Here is a 23,854-nt window from a genome sequence, read left to right on the forward strand (position 1 = left end):
CAGTGTATTTTCCCTAGGAATAAATCTCACGCCGTGTCAAGAGACCTACCCTGCAGAAGCAGAATACGGAGCGAAGAAAGGGAAGCCCTACTACATTCAGCCTTTCTTCTCTCTGCACTGGCTGTTTCGAGAACTACATGTTATTTAGAGACCCCACAGGAAGATTTTGTTTGTTAGAAGAATACAACTTCACAGTCTCCCCAAAAAAGCCAGAGCCAGAATACACCTCAACACTCGCTCTGTTTTGCCTACCAGCCAAATAAAGGCGGCTACTGCACTACTAAAGAGCCAACCTCTGTCCTGGAGTAAATCTCCCATGTGGAATAAATTCTCTAACTTTCTCTCCAACCAAAAAGCCCTTTAAATCCGGGAGATCCAGTTCTTCTATGTGAAACTTAAGAACAGTGACTCATTTATAAGGATACTGCAGCCCTAGCTTTGAAATACACCTAATGATCTGTTTATATAGCTGGAAACTACAGCAAAGCAATGTGTCCTACATTAATCAGACACTTAATGAAAATCCGTAGTGATTTAGATGAACAACAGGGACAGTGTCTACAAGTTATGCCATGTACTCCTTTGCTTTTGTCTTTGGAACATCTCAGAAAATTGAAAAATAGGCTGTCGCTTCATTCTCTGTACTATACCAGGGAATTATGCCATTGAAGTTTTAGAAAACCGTTTTTAAAGCACCTTTGGAAAACAGTGAAGGAGAAAACGGTCTTGGCAACACAAAGGGAAAAAATGGACTAGGGCAGCGATTCGAAAGATGGTCCGGCACAAGTCAAAACGGGGAATTAAAGGGATGTAACTGAAGCAAGGGCAAACATTTTATTCAGCCAAGACCGCTGTGGGCAACAGCGACAATCGGAGTCTTCGGAGCCTGCATATCAAAGCCTCGAGAGCAGATTTTTAAAATGGAACTTGCTGTGATGAGAAACAGGATTAAGCTGAACTAGAGTAAGCCCATCCAGACAAGGGTTTGTACAGTAACGGTACCGGCTCAAACCTGTCCACTGAACTTGGGAATAGCTGGTACAAAAAGGACATCCTTCATATGGAAAATACCCCTTTGCTGCCTCTGTGGGGCCGTGGGCCTAGGATCAACGCTGGAATTAGTCACATCCCACTAGGTTCTCTCAGTCCCTTCACAACCGAAAAAATGCATACCAAATGACGGGAGGAAAAACAGCCTCACAAAAGGTGAAAGACCATTTACTGCGATGAGAACAGCTCCTGACTGGGGAGGACACACACCTAGCCTTTCCCCGTACAGCCGCGCAGCATGGCAATGCCACCAACCAAGAACTATGCAAGTATTCTTTGCATGTTACCAATTAATTGCTAACACGCCAGGAGTCCAAAGCAGCAAGGAGAAATATCAGCTGCTTAAAAGGGCTCCAGGAGCAAGAGGAAACAGGAATGAAATGTGACAGCACAGCGACACCACAATCCCAGAGCCTTCCGATACTCTATCCTGAAGGAAAACGTCCTGCAAAATGAATTCTACTGAACGACCCTGCATTGCTCCGAAACGGTGGCAAACCCGGCGTACCATCCATCGAGTAGAGACTGCACACCCGCATCGGAGCTGCTGGAACAGTCGGCCCTACAACTGCCACAGTGCAGGCTTCTGAAAGCACAGCCTTTGAACCTAGCGCGTGCCTCATTCGTCCCGGGCAAACAGGTCTGTCAAACACAGCGCCCTTACCGTAGTTTCTGGATGTTGGACGCAATCCCAGACAGACGATATATTCCATCCACAATGCCATGCTTCTCAATGAATTCAGTGCAGCTCTTGAGGACCTGGGGGACTAAAGAACAAGTGGTGTTGGTTAGTTGAGGATGTTACTGAAGTCCTAGTTCAGGTTGCGGTCTTGTCAGATGCCATAAACTAAGCCCAGCTGGGCTACTGCTTTAGTTCTTCCTTAGAGGAGTGTCCTGGTTTCGGCTGGGATAGAGTTAATTTGCTTCCCAGTAGCTGGTATCGTGCTGTGTTTGGGATTTACTATGAGAATAACGTTGATAACACACTGACGGTTGCGTTGTTGCTAAGTACTGCTTACACCAGTCACGGACTTTTCAGCTCCCCATGCTCTGCCGGGTGCACAAGGAGCTGGGAGGGGGCACAGCCAGGACAGTTGATCCAAACTGGCCAAGGGGCTATTCCATACCATATGGCCTCATGCCCAGTATAGAAACTGGGGGAGCTGGCCGGGGGGAAGCGATTGCTGCTCGGGGACGGGCTGGGATTGGTCGGCAGGTGGTGAGCAATTGCGTTGTGCATCACTTGTTTTGTACATTCTTTTATCATTATTGGTATTACTTTCTCTTCCTCTGCTGTCCTATTAAACTGTCTTTATCTCAACCCATAGGTTTTACTTTTTTTTTCCCCCAATTCTCTCCCCCATCCCACCGGGGTGGGGGGAGGGTGAGCGAGCGACTGTGTGGGGCTTAGTTGCCGACTGGGTTTAAACCACGACAAGGAGAAAGCCTGTAAGAAGTTTAACTTTAGGAGTTGATGTGGAAACTGGTCAGAGGTGTTCTTTGCTTTAAAGAAACGCCAGGATATGAATCAGGTTGAAAAAAGTCAATTCTGGTTAAGCAGAGACAGTGCAGGTCCCATCACAACTCCCACAAGAACTGTGGTGTTAAATTCCATTCCAGAAGAGCTATAAAACTGAGTAAATACTCTCTTTGGCCAAAGACTTCCTTTGTTTTCAAATCTATCCAGGATTAGCCTATACTGCTTGGTTTAAGCAAATATAAACGTTAAGGAGATGCTACTTTCTGCACACCAGGGCCAGGAGAGTTTTTACGACTGATAATTTCATCCCCAACTTCTACCGAAGCGTGACTGGACTTAGATAGCTACACAACATACCACACTCATAGAAAGTGCAGACAGACCAGGGTAGGACAGAATGGAAAAAAGAAGCCCGGAGGATATAATTAGGTGTCAAGTTAATATTCAAGCCGCTTCACCAACCGATTCCTTCCAGCTGACTTCTCAGCCTCATGCAGCATCCACTGCCAGAGCGATCTGTCCCTCCTTGTAAGCTTAAGGAGGAGCAAATTACTTTATTTATAAAAGGGCAATAAAACTGCCCTGAACACAGAAAGAAAATTAGGACTGAGCTCTTGTGAGCATCAGCAAATCTTCATGGAGAAAGCTCAGATCCTTGTGGACTCCTATGCAAGCCACCTTTTTGCTACAGCTCCTATGATGATCTAGATTTATTCTTACATGAGATGCCAGGTCTGATCAATTTGCCATGTGACACAGATTCTGAATAGGTCATGTGGCAAATCCCCTTATATCAAGCAGCAAATGCCATCTGCCAGTCAGTTCCCCTAAGTGCCACTGAACTTAGATGCTCTGTGCTTTCCCCTCCCCAGCCGCTTCACTGCTTTTTTTCCCCGCCTCGCAGCAAACACTCACACAGCTAGAGAAAAGGCTCTTTTTAAATGGTGCCCTGGAAATCAGCAGGTGCACCCCGGGCTAAGGGCACATCTGCTGCGCGCTCGAGCGCAGGACAGAACAAAACCTGTAAATCCCTGCGGCACGTCAATCACGCAGGCTCAGCTATAGTCGATTAGGCCCTGGACCTGCGATACTCAACGATACCAAGAGACAGTCAAAACTGAGTCGGTCAGACTCTGGTATTACGCTACTGGGCGTTTGCAGCATCTCTCGCTGTTTTCCAAAGCACGGTGCAGACTGTGGGGCAAGCAGAGCCCCTTGTACGTTAAGCAATGGCACAGAAAGAACCTTGGAAACCAAGTGCTGCTTTTTTGGGGGAAGGAAAACCAGCAGAGGCGATCACCTCTGCTCTCCCCTGCAGGCGCAGTGGAAAACTCAACTTCCACTAATGCAGCCAGACGACATTTGCAGAAGGAAACCTCAGCATCTGCTCTGAAGCTGAAGGTACCTCTCGTAGCCTTGCGAGCGCAGAGTAGCACCACAACTGTTGACATTAGGAATCAACGAGACACACATTTAGGCATCTGAGCCGGGATAAGCAACAGCTTCTCCTTGCTGAGTGAATACACATTTGGAGAGCGTGTTGGTAAACTGTACATCAGGCATCCACAACACCGTAAGCTACATGTCTGGGAACAGAGCAGGCGGAACAGATGGCCCTAAATTCTAATACTGTTTCAAAAAAACATTTTTGGAGGACAGCACTTACCCCTTAACACAAAAAGATTCAACATGTCTTGAAGAAGAAGAAAGTTTTTAAGGCTTTAAGTGGACAGGGAAGGAGTTATATCATACTCAAGCAGTGGCCAAAAAGGGCTAAAATATGTTTTGCATTGCACTACAGCATTAGGAGACAAGTGTGACCCAGTCTATAAATTGCTGCAGGAAAGCAGAGAGATGAGAACAGCACCATCCATTGCAGCGAAGGCAAAGGACGAGGCTTTAGATGCTGACACAGCGGTGTCTTTTCTCCTGTGACAAAAGAGAGCACCCTAGATGGCAAGAGGCACTAGGCTCACGCTCATTTTGGTTTCACTGAGAACCAAGCGAGACTGTGAGATGTCCCCATGTGTGTGTCTCACCACCACCCCCCATTACAAAAGGCGAGAGGTGGCAAATCTCACCACTGAACCGAGCGAGGACGCTGGCCTCAGCATTGCGTCAGCAGCATTTCCTTCTGCCCGCTGCCCGACTACAAGAGTCGCAAAGGATTGGGTAAAGGAGTTTACCCAAGTTTTAAGAAGTGTTGTGGCAAGATCTGCTAGCGCTTAGCTGCAAACTCCCAAAGACTGGAATGGTCCATGCCAGAATCTCAATAAGGGTCCCCTTGAAATTAGTAGCACCTGTTGAAATAAATAAATAAATAAGCAAATAAATAAAGAGCGCGTTCCTTGCCTGCCTAATTCCTGCCAGGGAGGCGGCTACCGTCCGAGAAGGGCGATGCACACACGGCGCGGGAGAGCCTACGCAGACAGCTCTCCTGTTTGTCTGCAGACCACGAACACCGCTAGGACACCTGCCTGCGCTGCCTAATCGAAGGCCTGTGCCACAGGGAGCGAGCTCTGCACGCTTCCAAGGCCTTACCCTCTGGGGTTTACCGAGCTGTGTAAACAAACAGCATGGCGAGAATGGTATTTACGTACCAGTTCGGCTGAGCAGCAACCTGTTGTGACAATGTGAATCAGGTCAAGGGAGAACAGGGGGGAAGGCGAGGGATGTAGCGCCAACAATACGCTTCCTGAAGTACTTCTTTGTCATGGAAGATCTTGGGCACAGTTTGAATAATTAATATACACTGAAAAAATTCTAGCAGGCTTGTTCTACGCACTTCCTAATCTGGCTACCAGGACGATCTGTTCTTTAAGCTAAATATATCATGCCAGCACCACAGATATTTTGGGGGAATTCTGCATGGTTGGAGCAGTGGCTGAAATTCAAGTAGGGCTATACTTATACTTGAAGGCCCTTTGCTGGAACGGTGACCTGGTTTTTCTGATTTTTCAACAAAGATGACGCCTGACAATTACATGCGTGTTTAACCTCCCTCTCCCCTTTGAATCCCAAGCCCTTCAGCTAAATATACATTTACATATATGCATAGACACACGTACGGAGGGAATAGTGTCTATTACCACCAGAATGAAACGGCAGGATGACAGCATGAGCTAAGACTTAATTTTGCGAATCCACCACCTACAGTGGCTTCTGACATCACGTTGGGACTTTTTCAGGTCCCTATCTCTGTCCATTGCACAAATCCCTCCCCGGCTGCAGAGGTGAACTTTGCGGTGTTCGGGTCCTGATTTTGGCTTCTAGATCCCAAACCAATTACCAGATCGGAATCAGAAAGGTATCTCAGCCGCATCACAGCGGGAAACTGATGGGAGATTTCTCCTCATAGGATGCAGTAGCATCTACACTAAAATTCTATTAATGCCAGTTAATTACTGTGGTTTCCTGCAATTATAACAACCAGACTTGATGACGCAGGCGGTTGGTATTAACAGCCATAAAGGTCCGCCTAGCTCAGCACCCGGTTTCTGACTACCACCACGAGCAGGCCGCTTCGGGAAAGACGCAAGGAGGGAACAAGCCCAGGGTAACACGCAGTACATTCCTCCAGCCCCAACAGCCCTCCGTGCCCAGAACTGGCGCCCGTGCTTATTAAACCCAGCACACAGCCCTTCCCGGGCGCGTAACAAAAGTGTACGAATGCTCACTGTTGGGTTTTTTCCTTTTCTGAGCAATACGGTCTCCAGATAATCTCTCTGCAACAAAGTCACTGACTCAGCCGCAGCCTGCCACGACCCACTGGCAGGTGCTTACGTGTGAGCACCTACCTCTTCATGCGAATCTGAGCGCTGTGCAGGTCTCCCGCTCCAAAATCATTCACCTTCCCTCATTCCCTCTCTCCCTTTGCCGTCTCAAATAACAGGTAGTTCCAAGAAAGAAAGCGCAAGAGGCTGGAAATGTGGACGCATCAATAAAGGAGACCCTAGCATATTTCATCACCGTAGCAGCTAAAGGAATTTTTTCAACTCATGCCTGAGCATCTCTCAGCTGGTTTGAAAGGTTTATTGCATCTCCTAGGGCTCGTTAACTGGTTAATTCTTTGCCATTAAGAGGAAGCAGAAGTTTTATGGTTTTCATTCTGAAGAACATTTGGATTCATCTTGAAATCAGGCACATTTCCTTTCCTATCGTCTTGGTTTTATTTTTTCCTTTTTAATCTTTTGTAATGTTCCCTCCCTGGGTTTTGGGAGGCTTGCTTTTTTTTGGTTTTTTTTTGTTTTGTTTTTTTTTTTTTTCTTTTTGTATTTTCTTAGAACGTTACTGGAGTCAGAACTATTTGTTCAGCCCAGGGAACGAGGCCTCCCATCAAGCTCCCCTCTAGCAGTGTCGTTTTCACAATATTACAGCAATAAGGTGAACTGCCGCACAAGCCAGGCCTTTTGGCTGGTTAATGGACCGTGGCACGCCGAAATGCAGCTGCTCAGCTGAATTCCACACATAGCAAACAACCACAGAAAGCTAAACCTGCAGCCCAGCAGACGCAAGGAAAATGAAATAAACTGTCCTGAGCGCCACTCTGAACCTCCTCAACAAAGGTAATAGCCCCGGCTATCAAGCACGTGTACTGATACTTAGGCAGCGTATGAAAAAACCAGAACTGAGTGAAGGAATGTAACAGAAGGTTAAGGGCCATGTTTTGAGCCACAAGAATATAAATTTAAACAATCAGCCGCAAGATAAAGCGTAGGTGGAGGCAGCTCACTCTTAATTGTCCAGGCTGCCTTTATAAACCGTGAGGAAGGACGGGCCCATGTAGAGGGAGAGCACCCCAAGAACACCCAGTGCAATACAAAAACTGCATCATTCCCCTTTCTTGGGATTTTGTGACTAGCTGAGGCTCCGACAGCTTCTAGACAGCTGAAATTAGCCAACAAATCCTGCCTCCGTCGCCGTATTGACGCGTGGTTACCTAACAATGAATATCCTCACCCGAAGAAATCCAGTTGCTTTTACCCCAATCGTTCTTCCTATTTTTAGCTCACTTTTGCAAAAAAACTGTCCAAGTATCTTCCAAAAAAACCCCAGTAAAAACCTGTAATAACTCAGGCTATAACGTTTTCTGGGAACCCCATTTCAGACTACGCATTTCTGAAACTCTTCCCTCCACCTTGCAGCGAAAGTGACACCGGAGGCGTACGCCAGCAGGGGACAGAGGGGCGAAGGGCTTCTTTTTTATCGCCCCGTTCTGTAAGGAGCACCCTCCGCAGGACGGCTCCCTGCCACCCAGCGAGTCGCCTGCATGTGTCATTTTATAAACACGCAGACCCCACCACCCCCTGCACATTCCATAAAAAACCCCCAAACTTCAAAAGATTCTCTTCTAAGGATTTTTGTCTCGCCCCTAAATCCGTGTCCTCACGCTGGAATCACCAGGAGTAAGAGAGAAGTACAAGACCAAACAAACAGCAAATTTCCTCCAAGATGCTCTCTTCCTGATTTCCAAGAAGTGACCCACATTAAAATTATTTATGCTGTTGAGGAGTTGAGTAAAGTCCGAGCCAGCTATCACAAGCTGCACTATTTCCTGGTAACATGCAACGTTTTTATTTGAAGTGTGACTTTTGCACTTGGGAAAGGGCAATAATGGCAGAGGGGGCCATAAACCATGAGTCGGTTCCAAGAGCAGATACCACGGGGTGCCCATTTGTGGAATCGGCCTCTGGCACCGGACTCTGCTTTTTAAGACTGGACTTTTTTATGGCAGCTTACCCAGGAACTGTGTAAAAACAAAGTGCAAAGTTCAAGCCTGAGAAACATAAATCCCACTGCGTTGCATCAAGCTAGGGAGGTAGATGACCACGGTTTTCAAGCCCTGTGGTATCAGCAACGTTCTCGATGTTGTGGGTATGTCTCTGCTAGGGCATTTTTGCACTTGAGGACTGCACTCGTATCAACGATTGGAGCCTTTGTAATCTCCCGGGCTGCATCCACCTAATTCTCTGGAGTTGGCTTTTTTGTTTTTAATACAAAATATCCACAAATGGAACAAAGGTACTACTAATATGTTCGTATTCGGGCTGTGCGCTAGGTTTTTCTGTTTAGATCAATTACACTTACTACAATAAGTTGAGAGGGGAAACACTATCCACCTCGTTAAGAGAGGAGGGATACGAGCACAAGCAATTCCTGTACAGACTGCACCATTTTTTTCTCATGTTTGTTCCCCCTACAGCTGTAGTGTTTCGAAATGCAAATTAATTTTCAACTCCCTGCTGTCCTCTGGGTCACCCAGGCATAAAGAATTTCTCTTCTCACAGCTGCAGGCAGGGTAAAAAAGAAGGGGAGAGAGAAACTGTCTCTTTTCTCAACTGCAAAAGCTTGTTCTCCCTTTCTGCAACTACTTCCCCCAAACAAGTAATTCTCCACGGGGACCCTATGTACCTCTTGTAATGCTAACCCCGTACCCAATAATCTTGAGTTCCAGCAATTCAGAGGGCAGATGGTGAAGCAATAACAGTGCCTGTTATGTTTGGAAATTTGCCCAAAATAGCTCAAAACTATTGGCCTTTAAAAGTATCAACTTGTGTTGAACGAGTTTGTGTAGCAGAGAACGCATCTGCAGGAAGTGGAATATTCTCTGCTCATCTGCAATTTGGGTCAACTATTGCACTTCTGGCCAGGCCGCTGGATCCATCTCTTACGTTACACGGGTTCGTGTGTGCAGAGGCACACACCACTGGATCGGAAGAAACATTTAGGCACTTAAAACACACAGGCTTTTCACGGTTTACAGAAGTGCTCCAGCGAATTCGGCACTGTTCAGTTTCCAAAATGGCTGACACGTTTAGATTTGTGAAATCATGCAAACCCAACCAAAGTAAAAAATAAATAAATTTGCACTTTGTTTTTACACAGTTCCTGGGTAAGCTGCCATAAAAAAGTCCAGTCTTAAAAAGCAGAGTCCGGTGCCAGAGGCCGATTCCACAAATGGGCACCCCGTGGTATCTGCTCTTGGAACCGACTCATGGTTTATGGCCCCCTCTGCCATTATTGCCCTTTCCCAAGTGCAAAAGTACAAAATAAAATGGATACATACAGAGAAGTTTTACTTATTTCCTACAGACATTCACAAGGTTACTGTGGATCTAGCATGCCAACCTGTGTTAACACTTGAATAAATACTATTTAATGTTTTTATCACGCTCTTAATCTTCCAAGTACTTCACAAGTATTAGAAAACTACCCTTGTGGCACCTTGGGGGCAGATACGGACCATTACTTTGATTTTACAAGCGTGGAGATGGAAGCAGAGATATCGAGCAAGTTCCCCAAGGCCACGAAAGGTGTGTGAGAGACGGGCTTAGAGCTCGCGAGCGCCCGGCTCCAGCTCACGAGCCAGAACTTTGACTACAGTTTAGGTCTTTGATTGCCCAAGTCCTCTGGAGATGCGTTTTGATTAAGACATTACTATAACTTGTGAAATACTGAAAGGAAACTGGTTTTGGCATGTCTGAGGCCGACAGGTTTCAATATCTTGCCAACCTCCTGAAAAAAGGGCTAGCCAAATGAAATAACAGCCAGCAGGATGCATGGAAGGGTATGATTAATATTACCTGTGAGCTCAAAGGGGCTGTCGTGACTCCGGGGCATTACTGCCCCAGAATGCAACTTTACAACCATTTTTGTCCCCCGTTTCCACTGTCTGTGCGCAGAGCCGTGGCAAACATGGACTCAGATGCAAGTGGAAGTGCTGAGACAGGCCAGTATTTCTTCACTGCAGAACGTAAAACAAGCAGGAAACGATACAGGATCATAAGAAAGAGACGGTCAGTTCGGGCTCCACCACGCAAGGCAAATCAGTAAGAGTATGTGTCAAATCCTCCCCTTTACTAATGATTCCGGAGGCACAAAAGTAAATCACTTGGGGAGGAGGAAAAGTTTAATGTATCTCTATGGCATGCAGCTTATAAACAACTTGTAAAGTTCCAAGTAGTGGGAAAAATTTACTGATGGAAAACCACGTCCTCCCTATCTATAGGCTGCTGTCTCCTGTACTCATTCACGGGCACTGACAGACCACTTACAACTTCTTGTGAACTAAATCAAATATTCCGGTGTAGGACTTGCACTTTCACAATGACTAGCCATGTACTACACAATTAGTTTCAGTTTTCTCAATAGGACCACAGCGCACAGAAAAATCATAGAATCACAGAATCATAGAATTGTTTAGGCTGGAAAAGACCTTTAAGGAGGCAGAACAGGATTCCCAATTTCCTCCATACCTGCATTAAGTAGGCTTGTCAGGAAACATGATACACCCCCTGATTAGTGAGCTGTGGCCCTGTATATGAATCCCCCGCTTGCCGTGTGTTTTATTTATGGCTCTCTTTCCCCAGATATCAAGGAGGGCATTAGAAAAATCGTTGGGTAAGTAAGGATGCATTATTTTTCCTGCTGTGCCAATGGAGAAGTTAGGATCCACTTTTTTTTCTTTTGTTAAAAACACCTATATTATGGTAGACAGGGTGATCAGCCTCCAGATATACCCGTCTGCTTTAACGGGCTACAACGTTAAGTGACCATAGACCTGGATTATCTGCTAGATGCCTAAGAGTAAAGGAGATGAATCCTACTTTAAAGGACTTGCCCAAAATCACGCGAGAAATGTCTTAGCAGAGAAGAGACGTGCAAACAAATCCTTTAAAACTCACATTTACGTCCTAATCATGAACTCCTCTAGGCATACAAATGCTTAAAAAGAGAGACAGAAGTAAAAGCAGGATGCCAGATCTGAACCTCCTTGGAGGTCTGAAACTTCTTAGTTCACACTCAAACTTGTCAGCTTGGATACTCCGAAAATACCTATCAAAAGTACAAAAATGTCCCAAGGGTTCATTCACAGAACGAGTGCATCTAATACAAACCTTCAGCCTCATCCACAGCCAACATTCTCCTCAGCCCGTTGTAATGACCGTGGCCCGTTTCATCGTCCTGATGGAAGCGTTCTGGTGAACACACACAACCTACCTTTTTCGCGCAGCATTTCAATAAACCTTTGTATAAGAACGAGAAGTTATTGCTTAAACAAATCTATTGATGTGGTTGCCAGCATTCAAGTCATAACAATTCCAAGCATACTTGGGGAGCTACGCTCCAGGGTTGCTGCACCATGTAACTATTTGCTATCTGAACTGTAGCGGGTGCAGGTAAAGGGGCTACTTGAGGGGCTATTCCTGATGGAAGCTCTGCAAATGCTAAAAATGCTTTTGCTGAAGTGAAAAATCTTGGAGCAAAGCAATTCCCTATCAAGGACATCACGAGCAGGGATTTTGCCTGGACCTTCAGAACATGAATTGGAAGATCCTGGATTTCAGGGGCTGCCTTGCGTTTACAGTTAAAGATAGTATTTAAAGAAAGGAAGGGGAAAAAAGCAACAACGTTGTAAATATTATATAACTTCCTACTTTTTCAGCAAAGTTTGCTTTACTTTTTGTTTGTCATGTTCCATTTCATTCTCTAGCAGTAAGAGAGAGAGACTGGTTAAATTCACCCTCTAAGAGTTAAAACATCAAGAAAAACGAAAATTAATAAATATCTAAGACTCAGCTGTCCTGAATGCCAAATCAAGGCTTCCTTCCCAGATGGCAAAGATCCAAAGCCAGCCAGGCAGACTTTTATTATAATGAAAATTATTAGCTAGTAAAAGGGACTCCTCACATTAATACTAGGAACCAAAGAGACGACATATAGATTACCAAACTTCTGCTTGAGCTAAGGGGAACCAGATTTTTACAGATCTCTGCCAAGACGCTGCCCGAGATCTCATTCCTTGTGTTTCTCTGTTCTGGTAACAGGGTTCTCCCTAGACTCAAATCTGCAATAAATTAGCATCAAAGGCAACTACACCACCCAACTGCAGCCAGGGGATCGCTCGAAGGGAAGGATAACACCGGAGGATCCAGACCAAGCTGTGACGCCACCAGAAATCCCAAGGTGCTGTGAAGGAGCTTACCTGCAGAGCACAATAGCCAGCACAGGAGAATACCTCCATCCCTTGCAAACAGTTGTTGCTAGCACCCAGCATACAACAGGATCAAGATCCCCTATCTGCTATAATTTGATCTTGCACGCAGTTCTGAAAAGTCTCAGCTTTCATTTTCTTTTTTTCTTTAACCCTGCCCAGCTTGTCCAAAATAATTCCTAATAAATTTGGGGAACTGGGAAGTCTAGGAAGGACAGAGCACAAGAACCAGGTGTGTTAGTAAACTTTGTCTTTCGTAGGCATTTATTTACTTTTTCAGCAAGAAAAGCAATACCTCTTCCTGTTGATGGCAGATCACTGGTATTTTCTTCTAATTCGAAAAGGAGGTACAGGTCCTTCAAGATGGGAAACTGTTAGATTGAAAATGAGTGCCATTTCTAAATCCATTTTTTCCAATTATGGAAGCTGATGATGTATCAATGCAACAAATGCATAAAGAGGTGCAAAAAATACCCGTTGCTTTTAGTCTACAAAATCCTCTGTTAACAGAGCTGGCTGTATTGTATGGATTACCTCATGAAATGGACACCTGATACCACCATTTTAGGGTACGCCAGGGTTAGCCCGCGCTCCACTCTAATCGCCAAGGGAGAAATGACCATCCTCATCAAGTGCCAGGCAACAGGAACACTTTCAGCACAGAAAACGAACCGCCAGTATTGTACACCCCATCCTCTGTAGTCCAAGCAATTCCAGCACATTATTCCCAGCAGCATTTCAATATAAAGTACATTGTAAGGTAATCCCTCGGCTGCTGCAGCTCACAACTCGTTTATTCCCAGAAAAGCCACGTGGCTTTTCTCTGGCCCGCTGACCACGCCAGAGACCCGGCTGCGTGGCGGCTAACTGACCCCGACCGATCGGTGACCTCCCGAAGCCAGAGAGAAACGGCACCACCGCAACGCCAAACCTGCGACTGCCTGGCCTCCCCGTTCGCACTGCGGCTCCATCCAGCCCGCCTCAGCCCCTTGCATAAAGCCGTAACCTCGGCCACACGCTCTGCCAAGAACCTGCCCAGCTTCCCAATCCACCGGCCTCTCCGTGCAGCCAGGCACAAAGTTTCTGCTAACCACATTACTGCGGACTCCTACACTTGTCATAAATTCAGAAGTTGTGGAGAGGTCCGTTTCGAAATATTCTGAGGCACAAACGAGGACATGGTACAGATGCTGCAATGCAGCATTTATTTAACCAGCTCCCACACTACACAAACACATCCTCTGCAAGCACAATTCCTTCTAATTGGGGTCGAGCTAAATTTAAGTTCTATTTCGTCTCCTTTGAGAGAAAAAAATTATGGGGAAAATAGTCTCTCTACCTACGAAGGGAACAAGGCCTCTTCACGAGTCAGGGATTACACTGAATTTGCCGCATCTCACAGCTCCATAAAACAAACTGGCATGGCAGGTGTCAACAGCACCAAACCAACTGGGAACGTCTCTCAGGGCGAGGAAGAAACAGCTACCCCCTGCTAAGCTTGGTCTGCTTCCAAATGACGCTTCATTGGCAGGGGAAGTATTCAAAATTCAAAACCCAGAGGAGCCAACAAATGAATAACGCACTAAAATTAAAGGGAGACGGGCCTCTTACGGCAGGCTCCACTGGGTGACTAGAGCCGACCGGAGAGGTATTGCGCAAACCCACAGACTTGAAGGGAGTATCACCACAACCTTTGCTAGATTTAGACCCAACAGCAAAGTCAACCCCTCACATCAAAACTGGTGTTACTCCTGCAGGTACCAGCCCCTAATTCAGGACTACGTGTGACAGAGAAGAGGAACCAGAAGGACAGACCGCTCTTCCTTTCCCTGGAAGCAACACACCTATGTACACCCCAGCCCAGTGACCAGGAGCACATGTGGCTCCTAATTCCCCTTCTTAAAAGCAGCTTAGAACACAGATGATTTTGGAAAATCATCCTGTGATCTGCCCGTGACTCAGATCCTTACCTAAGAAACGGACAATGATGCTTCCTTCCCCTCGCGGCTGTCTTGTCTGCAAGGGCCTTTGGGAACGCACTGTTTCACACCGTGCGGAGGTGTAACTCCGACCACAGAAGGGCCCCATCATTGCTGGGGGAGCTCAAAGTGTCAGCACACTACAAACTGGAATTAAAAAACATCCCAACTAATCCAAAAACCAGGACACTGCCTGTCTCCAGCTGCCAGCCCAATAATTACCGCAATCCCCAACATGAATCACCAGGCATACAGAAAGATTTTAAGGTGCCGTACTCGCCCCTACCGCTGTTATTGTAAACACTTGTTAAAATCCTTACCTCCCTCCCTATACCTGCTTATACTGTTACTTCTCAGACCCATACACATCAATTAAAAAAAATTACAAACTGCATCCTCATCCAAAATGAAAAGGCAACACCAGCCTGCTTGCTCCACTCATCCCATCGTACCTAGACACCCTCCCCTAGGGAGAAACTCCAATAAACAGATGTGTTATGCCCTGAAGTTTAGCAACCACAAGTTCTGTCACGCCAGCCTGCGAGGAACCTTTCAGAAGAGAGAGCACCCTGCCTCAGCACAAGGCTAATCTCAAAAACTCAGGTAAACTAAGACAAATGCTCTGCCAGTTCAGAACTCGGCACGTGCTGAACACAAAGCATGTGTACGGAGCTTTGCGGGATGGTAGCACCTGGGCTCTTGCTCCGTAGCAGCAAGACAGGTCACATTTCTGCATGGCTTTCCTCCTATACATCTCATGCCAACTTATTCTCCTTTTGAAAGAGGCGCGGTGGCTGCAGAATGAGAGCGATTACTTGCTGAGCCCACAGAAAGACAACATACTGCAGTAGGTAAAACATTTCCTCTGTGTTTGTAAATTCCCTTCGGGGTATGCAGGCACCCGAGAGCAAACACGCTCTTCTCCTAGCTAAGCAATCCGAGCCAGCTGCCTCAACAGTGTTGAGTAAAAAAATGTTAGACCTCTTTCAGTTCTTGTCCCTCCTTATCCCTTTTATCCTCTCGGTCTGCTCCTCTCTCACCATTTCCTATCTAAACGATAAGCAAAGTTTCAGATGTTCATGACTGCAAAATTGGTACTGCTCGTGTTGTTTCACAGCAAAGGCTTGAGAATTTGGGCTTTGTCAGCTTCCCAAAGCTGATAATTAATAAAATTCTTAACATAACTCCAGTTTGGTTCAATATTGCATTTCTGAGGAGCACAGGAATGCCTTGCAATTCATTTCAAACACTGTGGACAGTGTCATTTTCTCCTTCAGTCCTACTACATCTTTTGGGTATTGGGCAGCTACCCACCAAAACTAGCATTAACCTAAACAAATCTATGAATCTATTGGGTTCTGTTCTGTTTTGTTTTGTTTTCTGAACTGAGATGTTTTGTGGTCATAATCCCAACACATTACCAGTAGGTACCATGCACAGACTGCAGCTACAGTACTCTGTGCTCCTATAAAAATACTTTTTAATGTTCCGGTTATGAGGCGAAGGAGCAGGACTGCATCTTTGCTCTATCTAATTCACCTTAGGGTCTCCTGTGGTATCTCAGTCCCCTTGCAGCAGATCAGCACTGCAGCTGGCTCCAGGGCCGAGGAACGTTAACGCTACGGAATGAGGGAATCTTAAAATGCTGTGCATGCACGGAGCTTGATTCACAGGAACCCAGAAATGTCTCCACAAAACCAATCCCCGGGATTACGTCACTTGGAATACAGGTCAGAGAGCTGAATCACACAGAAAAAAACCAACCCTGCTGTGTGAAATGGAGACACATCCCTGTTAGCAACATTCAATTTGGATCTGCTTCACTCCAAGGAGTTAGGAAAGAGGTATTAAATCAAGGGCGAAAGCAACTGGTGACTTCTCAGATGAAGAGACCTCATTAGCACAGCTCCATCACAGTCACTCACTTGCATGTGATGGGAGGGCATTGACCAGAAAGAGAAGTGAGCCCTAGAGACTGTCAAACAGGAGCCTCCAGTGGAGTTAGAACAGTGTAGTTCAGCTCAGGATGTGTCTTTTATTGCTAAATAAAATGCGCACCCCTTAAAGCCAGGGGAAGAAGTCAGCGCAGAGGGCAGGGAAAAGCTTTAATTATTGCTGACTTGGGCCTAACTAAAATGGACAGGAGGAGGGCTGGGGATACAAGAGAATTCTCTCTTTCCCATTAATGAGCTCACTCTGCTGGCATGTCTCCTGCCCTCCAAGATTGCTCCCACAGCATGAATATAAAACCAGCTCCATAGCTACCCGGCAGTGTAAATTACCTACTCCTGATGTAGTTCCTACATGGGTTACTGTCTGTTTCTGTCTCCAAACCATCCAGTTTCTGGCGCTCTGATGCTTTTCAAGCCCCAGCAATAAAGATCTCTACTGGTTCCAATTAACAAGCCAATGAGCCTCGCCACAGTCCTGATTCCATAAGAACAAGCTCATATTATTCACCAACTGGTAGTAAAACACTTCATGTCAGGCAAGGGAGCGCACATTGCCGTTACCAACTGAATCACTCGGAAAAAGTGCACGAAACAGCTCCCCACCCTTTACCATCCCTTTTCCAAAAGGCATTCATACGAACAAGGAGTCTGAAGTACCACCAAAACCAAATTTAACAGAGAAACTCCTTTCCTACCCCACATGTCACGAACCTTCTCCTTCAGCCTGCACGCAAAAGCTGGGAGATGCCAGATGAACAGCTTTGGCATGAGAGGTCTACTGCAAAATGTACTGCATTAGGCAAGGAGCACAAACATGAAACAGACCAACAAGCTGACATCGCCAGACAGTGACGCTACGCCCATCACTACTTTCCTGACGGCTTTAACTCCTGGGCAATCCGGCTGCAGCCCATGGCTGCTCCGTGCTGCTTTTCTAAATAACCCTCAGCATGGGCCATTTATGGGAACGACCTTGGGTAGTCAACTGTGAAAGAATTCGAGTCCTCTGTTTGCTACTCGGCAAGGCAGGTACCTCCCCGATTTCACAGCCTCGATTGGAGATGTCACAGTGAGAGGGTAGGAAAGAGCAGGTGAAATGAAAGTTCATCCGAGGAAGAGTAGTAACAATTGTGTAATTTTTTCTTGGAATGGACAGCTCTTCTCTGCTACCTCCCTAAACTGCTGATGGGAAGGCAAAAGGGACCGAGAAGAGCTACAGAAAACTCACCGTAACAAACTGAGAGAAAAGCAAGCTGTGACAAAACATAATATCCAGTTAATTCCTGTAAATTCTGTGAAATCAAGGGAAAAGGCAGATGAAGGATTTACACTGCAAGTTGTGCTAGAATCATAGGAAGCTACTGAGTTAATGTATGGATTTAACATACCAGTTAATTATTCATTGACACTGACACATAAATAAAGTGTATCTTCCTGCAAAAGAACATTTAATATTTATTCGAAGACTTCAGGCATGTTGAGAACTCATCTGCAGTAGTTCCATCCATCTTCGGGGCTCCCACGTCGAACCACAATGCTTGCTTCTTATTAGCATTAGCCTCAATTTATTTTTCAGCCTTCGATTTTTGTTACACATTTCTCCGCTAGTACCGATTAGCCCTTTGCTAGATACGATCACCTTGAAATAAGATTCCCAACAGAGGAAGAACTCAAGAACTGGATGGTTTCTTACCGTCATGGCCAGAGTTGAGAAGATGCTCTCCCAGGTCACAGCCGAACACCCTTTCCTTCAGGATCCCCCGCTGTTTCAGTTTCTGTTTCGTTGGGCGCGACTTCATGAATGTACGAAGGAAGGTGATGAGCTTGCCGTGTTTTTTCGACACTGCACAACAAAATAAAAAAAAAAAACCCGCTTCATTTTAGATTTGGCTCAGTTAGGCAAGGCCAAGCATAACATGTTCTACAGAGCACGTAAGAACTGTACTAACATTAATATCAATTATTTACAGAAACAGATTTTCCAAGGTCCGATACTAAGCAGAGACTTGGCTTTTGTTCTAATTCTTGGCTAGTGCAGAAATAACAGGAGACAGCTGTAATGGAAGAATTTAACACAAAGACGCGTTTATCTGCAAAGCAGCTTCAGGTGGGTGCATACTAAAGGACTGTCATGGCATACTGGATGGTGGGCAGCACCTGAGAGCTACAATTTTCATCTCTGGAAAAATGAACAAGGCTAAACTTCCCAAACCGGTAATCTCATGTACATCGACAAACATGGTATATGATCTACGAGCAGAAATAAATGCTTTGTTACTGGCTCTCATTCTAGTAGTCTTAGGCGCCTCCAGAACAAACAAATGACTAATAACATCTGAAATTTGAGGACGTTTAGCTCCAAGTGCTATAGACCTCCCTTCCAGCACACCTGCAATTTTAATGAACCTCGCTGCCACTGTGGAGGTACGGTCCCTTCCAGGGCATTATCAGCTCCCTGAGTCTTCTCAAGCCTTTGCAAGATAAAAGCACTACTGTCTTTGTTTTGTTTAATACAAAACTAAGGCAGCTGATTTGAAGAGATGCAGTTTATCCCCTCAAGAATAAATACAAGTAGTCCACAAAGAGACGAGAACATCGCTCCAGAGCCATCCCTCCAACCCTTCTGCTCCGTTTCTCTACACAATGCCGCGCGGTCTCTGTGTTACGCCGGTGAAGTCGGTCACTGTTAAAACCATCCAGTCCCACTAAGGAGCATAATCCACAGTCGAAGGAAGCGGAGAGTAACGCGGGGCAGAAGCGGGTGACACAAATAAACTCACGCAGACCGGGAGAGGGGCTGAGCACAGGTTTGAATGGGAAGCAGAACAACGCCCTTGAATGTCAACTTTTGTTCCTGAGGCCCACTCTGAAAGCAAAAGGGCTCCGGCCTCCCCAACAAAAATGCCATTGTGTACATGATTTAAAAGCAGTTTAACTTCAACAGAAGAGCTCTATTGAAAAGAACAAATCACTAGGTATAAAAGGCTGTGCTTTGTGAGGAAGCCTTTACAGCTCCAGGAAGTTGTAAAGGCTCCCGCAGCACCGCAAGGCAATACCAGCAATCACTCTGCCCTGCTCCTGTCTCGCATCCCAGAGAGGAAAGACAACCGTATATTTCACCTGCGTTAAAACCATACGTACAGTAGTCAAATTTCAGCAGAGTAACACTATTTCAAACAAAAAAGAATAGCAATGAAGACCCCTGGTGACAAAGGCACATCTCTTCAGCATCGCTACTGCTCGGCAACACGAACAACCTGAAATTCTGTGAGTGGCTTTGGAAGTCGGGACTTGGCAAGAGAGAGATTTATGCAGTAATGCTTCATACAGGCAGACAGGGTATTCTTCAACCAGACAACATGAAGAACATTGTCCCAAGAACAAGGTTATACCACGCTATGCTTCATGATGTTTTAATCCCTTTAAACAGCTGAGTATTTTTCCTTCTATTTTACCAGGTGTTGATGCAGTCCCCCTATTTATAACAAACCCGATTCCAATGACCTTACCATATTTCTATCTACGTGAGTAGAGTTCTGCTTTTGGATAAAGTCCCTTTTAGCAGCGTGACACCACACTGATCTGCAGCAGCCAAACACATCTGAACACCCGAAATCCTAAAATCTCCAACAAAACCCATGTCTGCATTCTCAACAATCAAACCCAAATCATTTAACAAAACACAGAAGCATTGAGCATGACAAACTGTGGCTATGGGGGCTTTAATTAGAGGAATGGTTTCAGTTTGACAGGGTTTTTTAATTACACACAATAAATGAACAGATTGTGCTGACAGGCCAAACAAAGTTAGGATAGATTTTGGTTGTATCCATCATCACAGTAAAGTAACGGCTCATTTATCATCTCCTATCAGCCCCACTCAAGAATAGATGGAGACAGAGTCTCATCCTGACTTGTGTGGAATTTCAAAGGGTTAGCACCCTTGGGCTCCCGTGATAACGCCGCTGGAGGTGACAGACCTGTGACAGATGCTTTTACAACAGTCAAATGAACAGACAAAGCAATTACTAATACGTATGTATTCATTTGAATCATTTCACAGATGCCGTATACAGTTCTTCATGAAGTATCGTGCTGGACTTAATGAAAACTGAATCCATCAGATAATCGATTCAAAACGGAGAGAAACGCATCCAATTCCAGTACTGCAGAAATTCTGCTAATGCTGGTGACTTTTGGGCATCACCTCAGGCATTAAAAAGAGAAAAAGGTGCAATGGGTACACTTCCATGATCCAAGGATGTACTTTGCTTGGTACTGATACTTGTTTACATCACTAACTGGAGTTTTTTTAAAAACACAATAAATCTACTCTGCCTTTAAGCCACTCAGTACAGGTTAAAATAATTGTCTTGTTTTCTGCATCATTAAGTAGACTCCTACAAACACACTCCCATCGTATACCAGCCCAACAGTCCAAGACACTGTCAGGGCAATGCCTCAGCAGGTTAAGTAACCAGAAATTCACCTATCAACAGCCTGTTAAAACATTTGCATGGTTCCTTGGTTAAACACAGTTTCCCGCACCGCTCTTCTCCGAATGACTGCCTACTCTGTATGCGAGTTTCTCAGGCTAAACCGACTTCAGAGTTTTGTACCTACGCAAGAATGATTCACTGATATGAGTTAGGCTTCTCCTGGGAAGAAAAGAGAACAGCGAGAAAATCCAAGCAGTCATCTCTTCGCTGACAGGTTATAAAAAAGAACAAAAAAGCAAGTAGGTGTCTGATAAGGATAAGCTATCCCTATAAGCTGTAAGAGCTCAGGAGGCTGTCAGGTACGCTGTCCTTCTGCCCATACCAATAAAGGGTGAAACGCTTTCTAGCCTGCTTCCAAGTCCTCTGGCATCATTTGACCCTCAAACCAGCAATGCATCCTGATAGAGAGTTAATTTCTGATGCATTTCGGTTTAGATGAAGCTAGCACAGCAGTCCCAGTTGCTGGATAAGCACCAATGCCAAGGTTGCTACCAAGAATCCCCCAGAATAAATGTCTTCTGCTCCGAAACCCTGGTCCCAAACCTTTGCTGTCCCACGGGTGACAGCACCAGCAGCAGCAAGCAGTGCTCTCCGGCTGCAGAGCAAGTAGCGGTCCTATGCTCCTACACCCATTTGCTGGTCTTGAAAAACCTAGAATTAGTGAATGCAAGGAAATTACGGAATCAAGGCACAGGGTTTAGACCAGAAACAAATCTAAAGTTGTTACAAACTAAGGAGATGTGAATAAACTAATTAGCCCTTTTCTACCTTTCTCTATTGTCCCACCAATAAAGCGGGGACATGATAAATCTGAACCGTTCACAGTTTGTGTCTCCATGTGAGGTGTGCGGGTTGACAAGGGACATAGAAATAAATTCAGACAATAAAGCAGCATTACTACTAGACAATTTTACATGGTTGCTACAGTCAGAGATGCCACCGAATTACCAACTGAAAGGCAAACAACACAAAATAAAACCTCTAACATTTATCCATATTACTTTCCACCTCAGATTTAACCGCTATGAAATGAATTGTTCACCAAGAAACAGCGGCTTTCCTAGAAGGAGCAGGGACTAGTTTTCCTCAGAAAGGCAGGTTTGGCTAAATATCCTGGCCTGAACAAGCAAAAACAAATTCTCCATCTAGCATAGTGATACTGGCTGGAAAAAAAAAACCCAACAAACCCCAACCAAAACCCAAACAAAAAACCCCACCTGAGGTTGGACTACTTGTGAAGTTTTGCTGGCACGAACGTGTCAATTAGGAGTGAGACAAAATATCACACCCTTAGCTGACATAACTACGCTGGCCGAAGCCTTTATACGGTGGGAAGGGAGGGAAGAAAAAGGAATACTTGTGCCAGGTAGTTTATTGTGGTTTTGGGAAACTGCCATACACTGTACCTCCCCGAGGAACATTTATCAGTCAAACCATGCCATTGTTGCTATACCACCAAGCTTTTGTAGTATAAGCGAGGCTCGAAATTCCCCCGACATTGATAAAAACTATTAAATAACAATTACTACATTAAAAGCAGGGCTTGTTCACCCTACTGCCGCAGACTGCAAAGGCACTTCAGGATATACTTTATGCAGCTTGTTTACTGGAGAAATGTGTCAGCCATCAGCTGATTTGAAGTAGTTTCATGGCTGTCGTTCAGCACAATACGCTTTTCCTGGGTTACTTTGGGAACTCACTGAAAGCTCACGGGGATCTCTTGGGATACACCGAGGTCTCCTGCATCTTCCTCACGGGCCATGGTGGCACTCCTCTTGTGTTCCTACACCTTTCTGCGAGGTTGCACTGCGAGCTAAGCCGCTGCAGAGACCCAGATTAAAAATAATCTGCTGAACTTGATGCTCTTACAGCAGAAGAGCATGAGCAGTTGTGGCAGCCCAAGTGAGGGGGCGGCGGAGCAAAGCACAGGAAACCGGACCTCCTTACGCTGAGCTCCCTGCCAAAGCCAACACGCTGCAAAACTACACCCTCAGCCTGCTGGCAAACCAGCTGAATTCGTTGAGGTACAACCAAGCCACGTAGTGCCAACTTCTGATCCCTCCTGTGCCTGTATAGATTTGAGAGGGATGCAATTACTCTGGATTTACACCCCTAAGATTAGAGCGCAGTCCAACGATACCATGTGTCTCAGCCCAAACTGCAGAAGTATCACGTCTGGGCCATAAAAGTCGTCCTGAGACCACTTCTAAAATGTAATACTTAATTACAATTGCCCAAAGCGTTGGCAACAAAAGAAAAGGTAGGATGGAAAAGAGCACTGGCTCCTGACTCCTTGGCTTTGAATCATGGCGACCAAACAGGAGAAGCCTTTTAATAAATGCAGCCTTACTGTGTCCCCAAAATTATTTAGTGCATGCATTTTCTTCCCCTTTTCAGGAAGAAAAACCCCATGATGCAAAGGCTCTGAGAACAAAATACAACAGTATTGTAATACAAAATACAATAAAATACAGTCAACCTTGTGGCCCTGGCCAGCATCTCCCATCTTACACACCCTGCCTCTTTTCAAAGACCAGGGGAAACAACCAACAGAAAAGCAAACGTTAACGGATTTCAAGTCCTGCACATTTATGCGGACAAAAAAAGGTAAGTGCTCGCTCAGCGGACACCCAGGCGTACGGTGACCCAGCAACACATTTTGACCAGGATAACAGCGGCTTCCTATAGGACATCCTCACAAACCCACTGCCTGAACCCCTGCAACCTTATTAGACTTTGCCAAGGGAAAACAAACCCATGCTAAACAGCTAAAGAACACCTGCTTTATCTCCTGCTGCTATCACTAATATTTTTTGTTGGTTTTGAACTCACGCCTAGACAAAATCCTCTTCACAGGATGGTTGACAGCAGCATGTTTTCTAACACAGGGTTAGTAAACT

General features: G+C 45.5%; 1 protein-coding gene across 11 annotated transcripts in view; it reads right to left on the minus strand.

Moving 5' to 3' along the window:
* The window catches only part of ARHGAP32 (Rho GTPase activating protein 32), a 263,993-nt gene that overhangs the window by 21,909 nt on the left and 218,230 nt on the right, over positions 1-23,854 (minus strand). For all 11 annotated transcript variants that reach the window (XM_072884762.1, XM_072884764.1, XM_072884767.1 and 8 more), the window contains 2 exons: positions 18,149-18,298; positions 1,715-1,817 (listed from right to left, as the gene is read on the minus strand). In XM_072884762.1, coding sequence (XP_072740863.1) covers positions 1,715-1,817; positions 18,149-18,298 — 253 coding nt within the window. The remainder of the gene's footprint in view (positions 1-1,714; positions 1,818-18,148; positions 18,299-23,854) is intronic.

The sequence above is a fragment of the Ciconia boyciana genome, chromosome 20 (genome assembly GCF_034638445.1).
Source record: "Ciconia boyciana chromosome 20, ASM3463844v1, whole genome shotgun sequence".
Taxonomy (NCBI): domain Eukaryota; kingdom Metazoa; phylum Chordata; class Aves; order Ciconiiformes; family Ciconiidae; genus Ciconia; species Ciconia boyciana.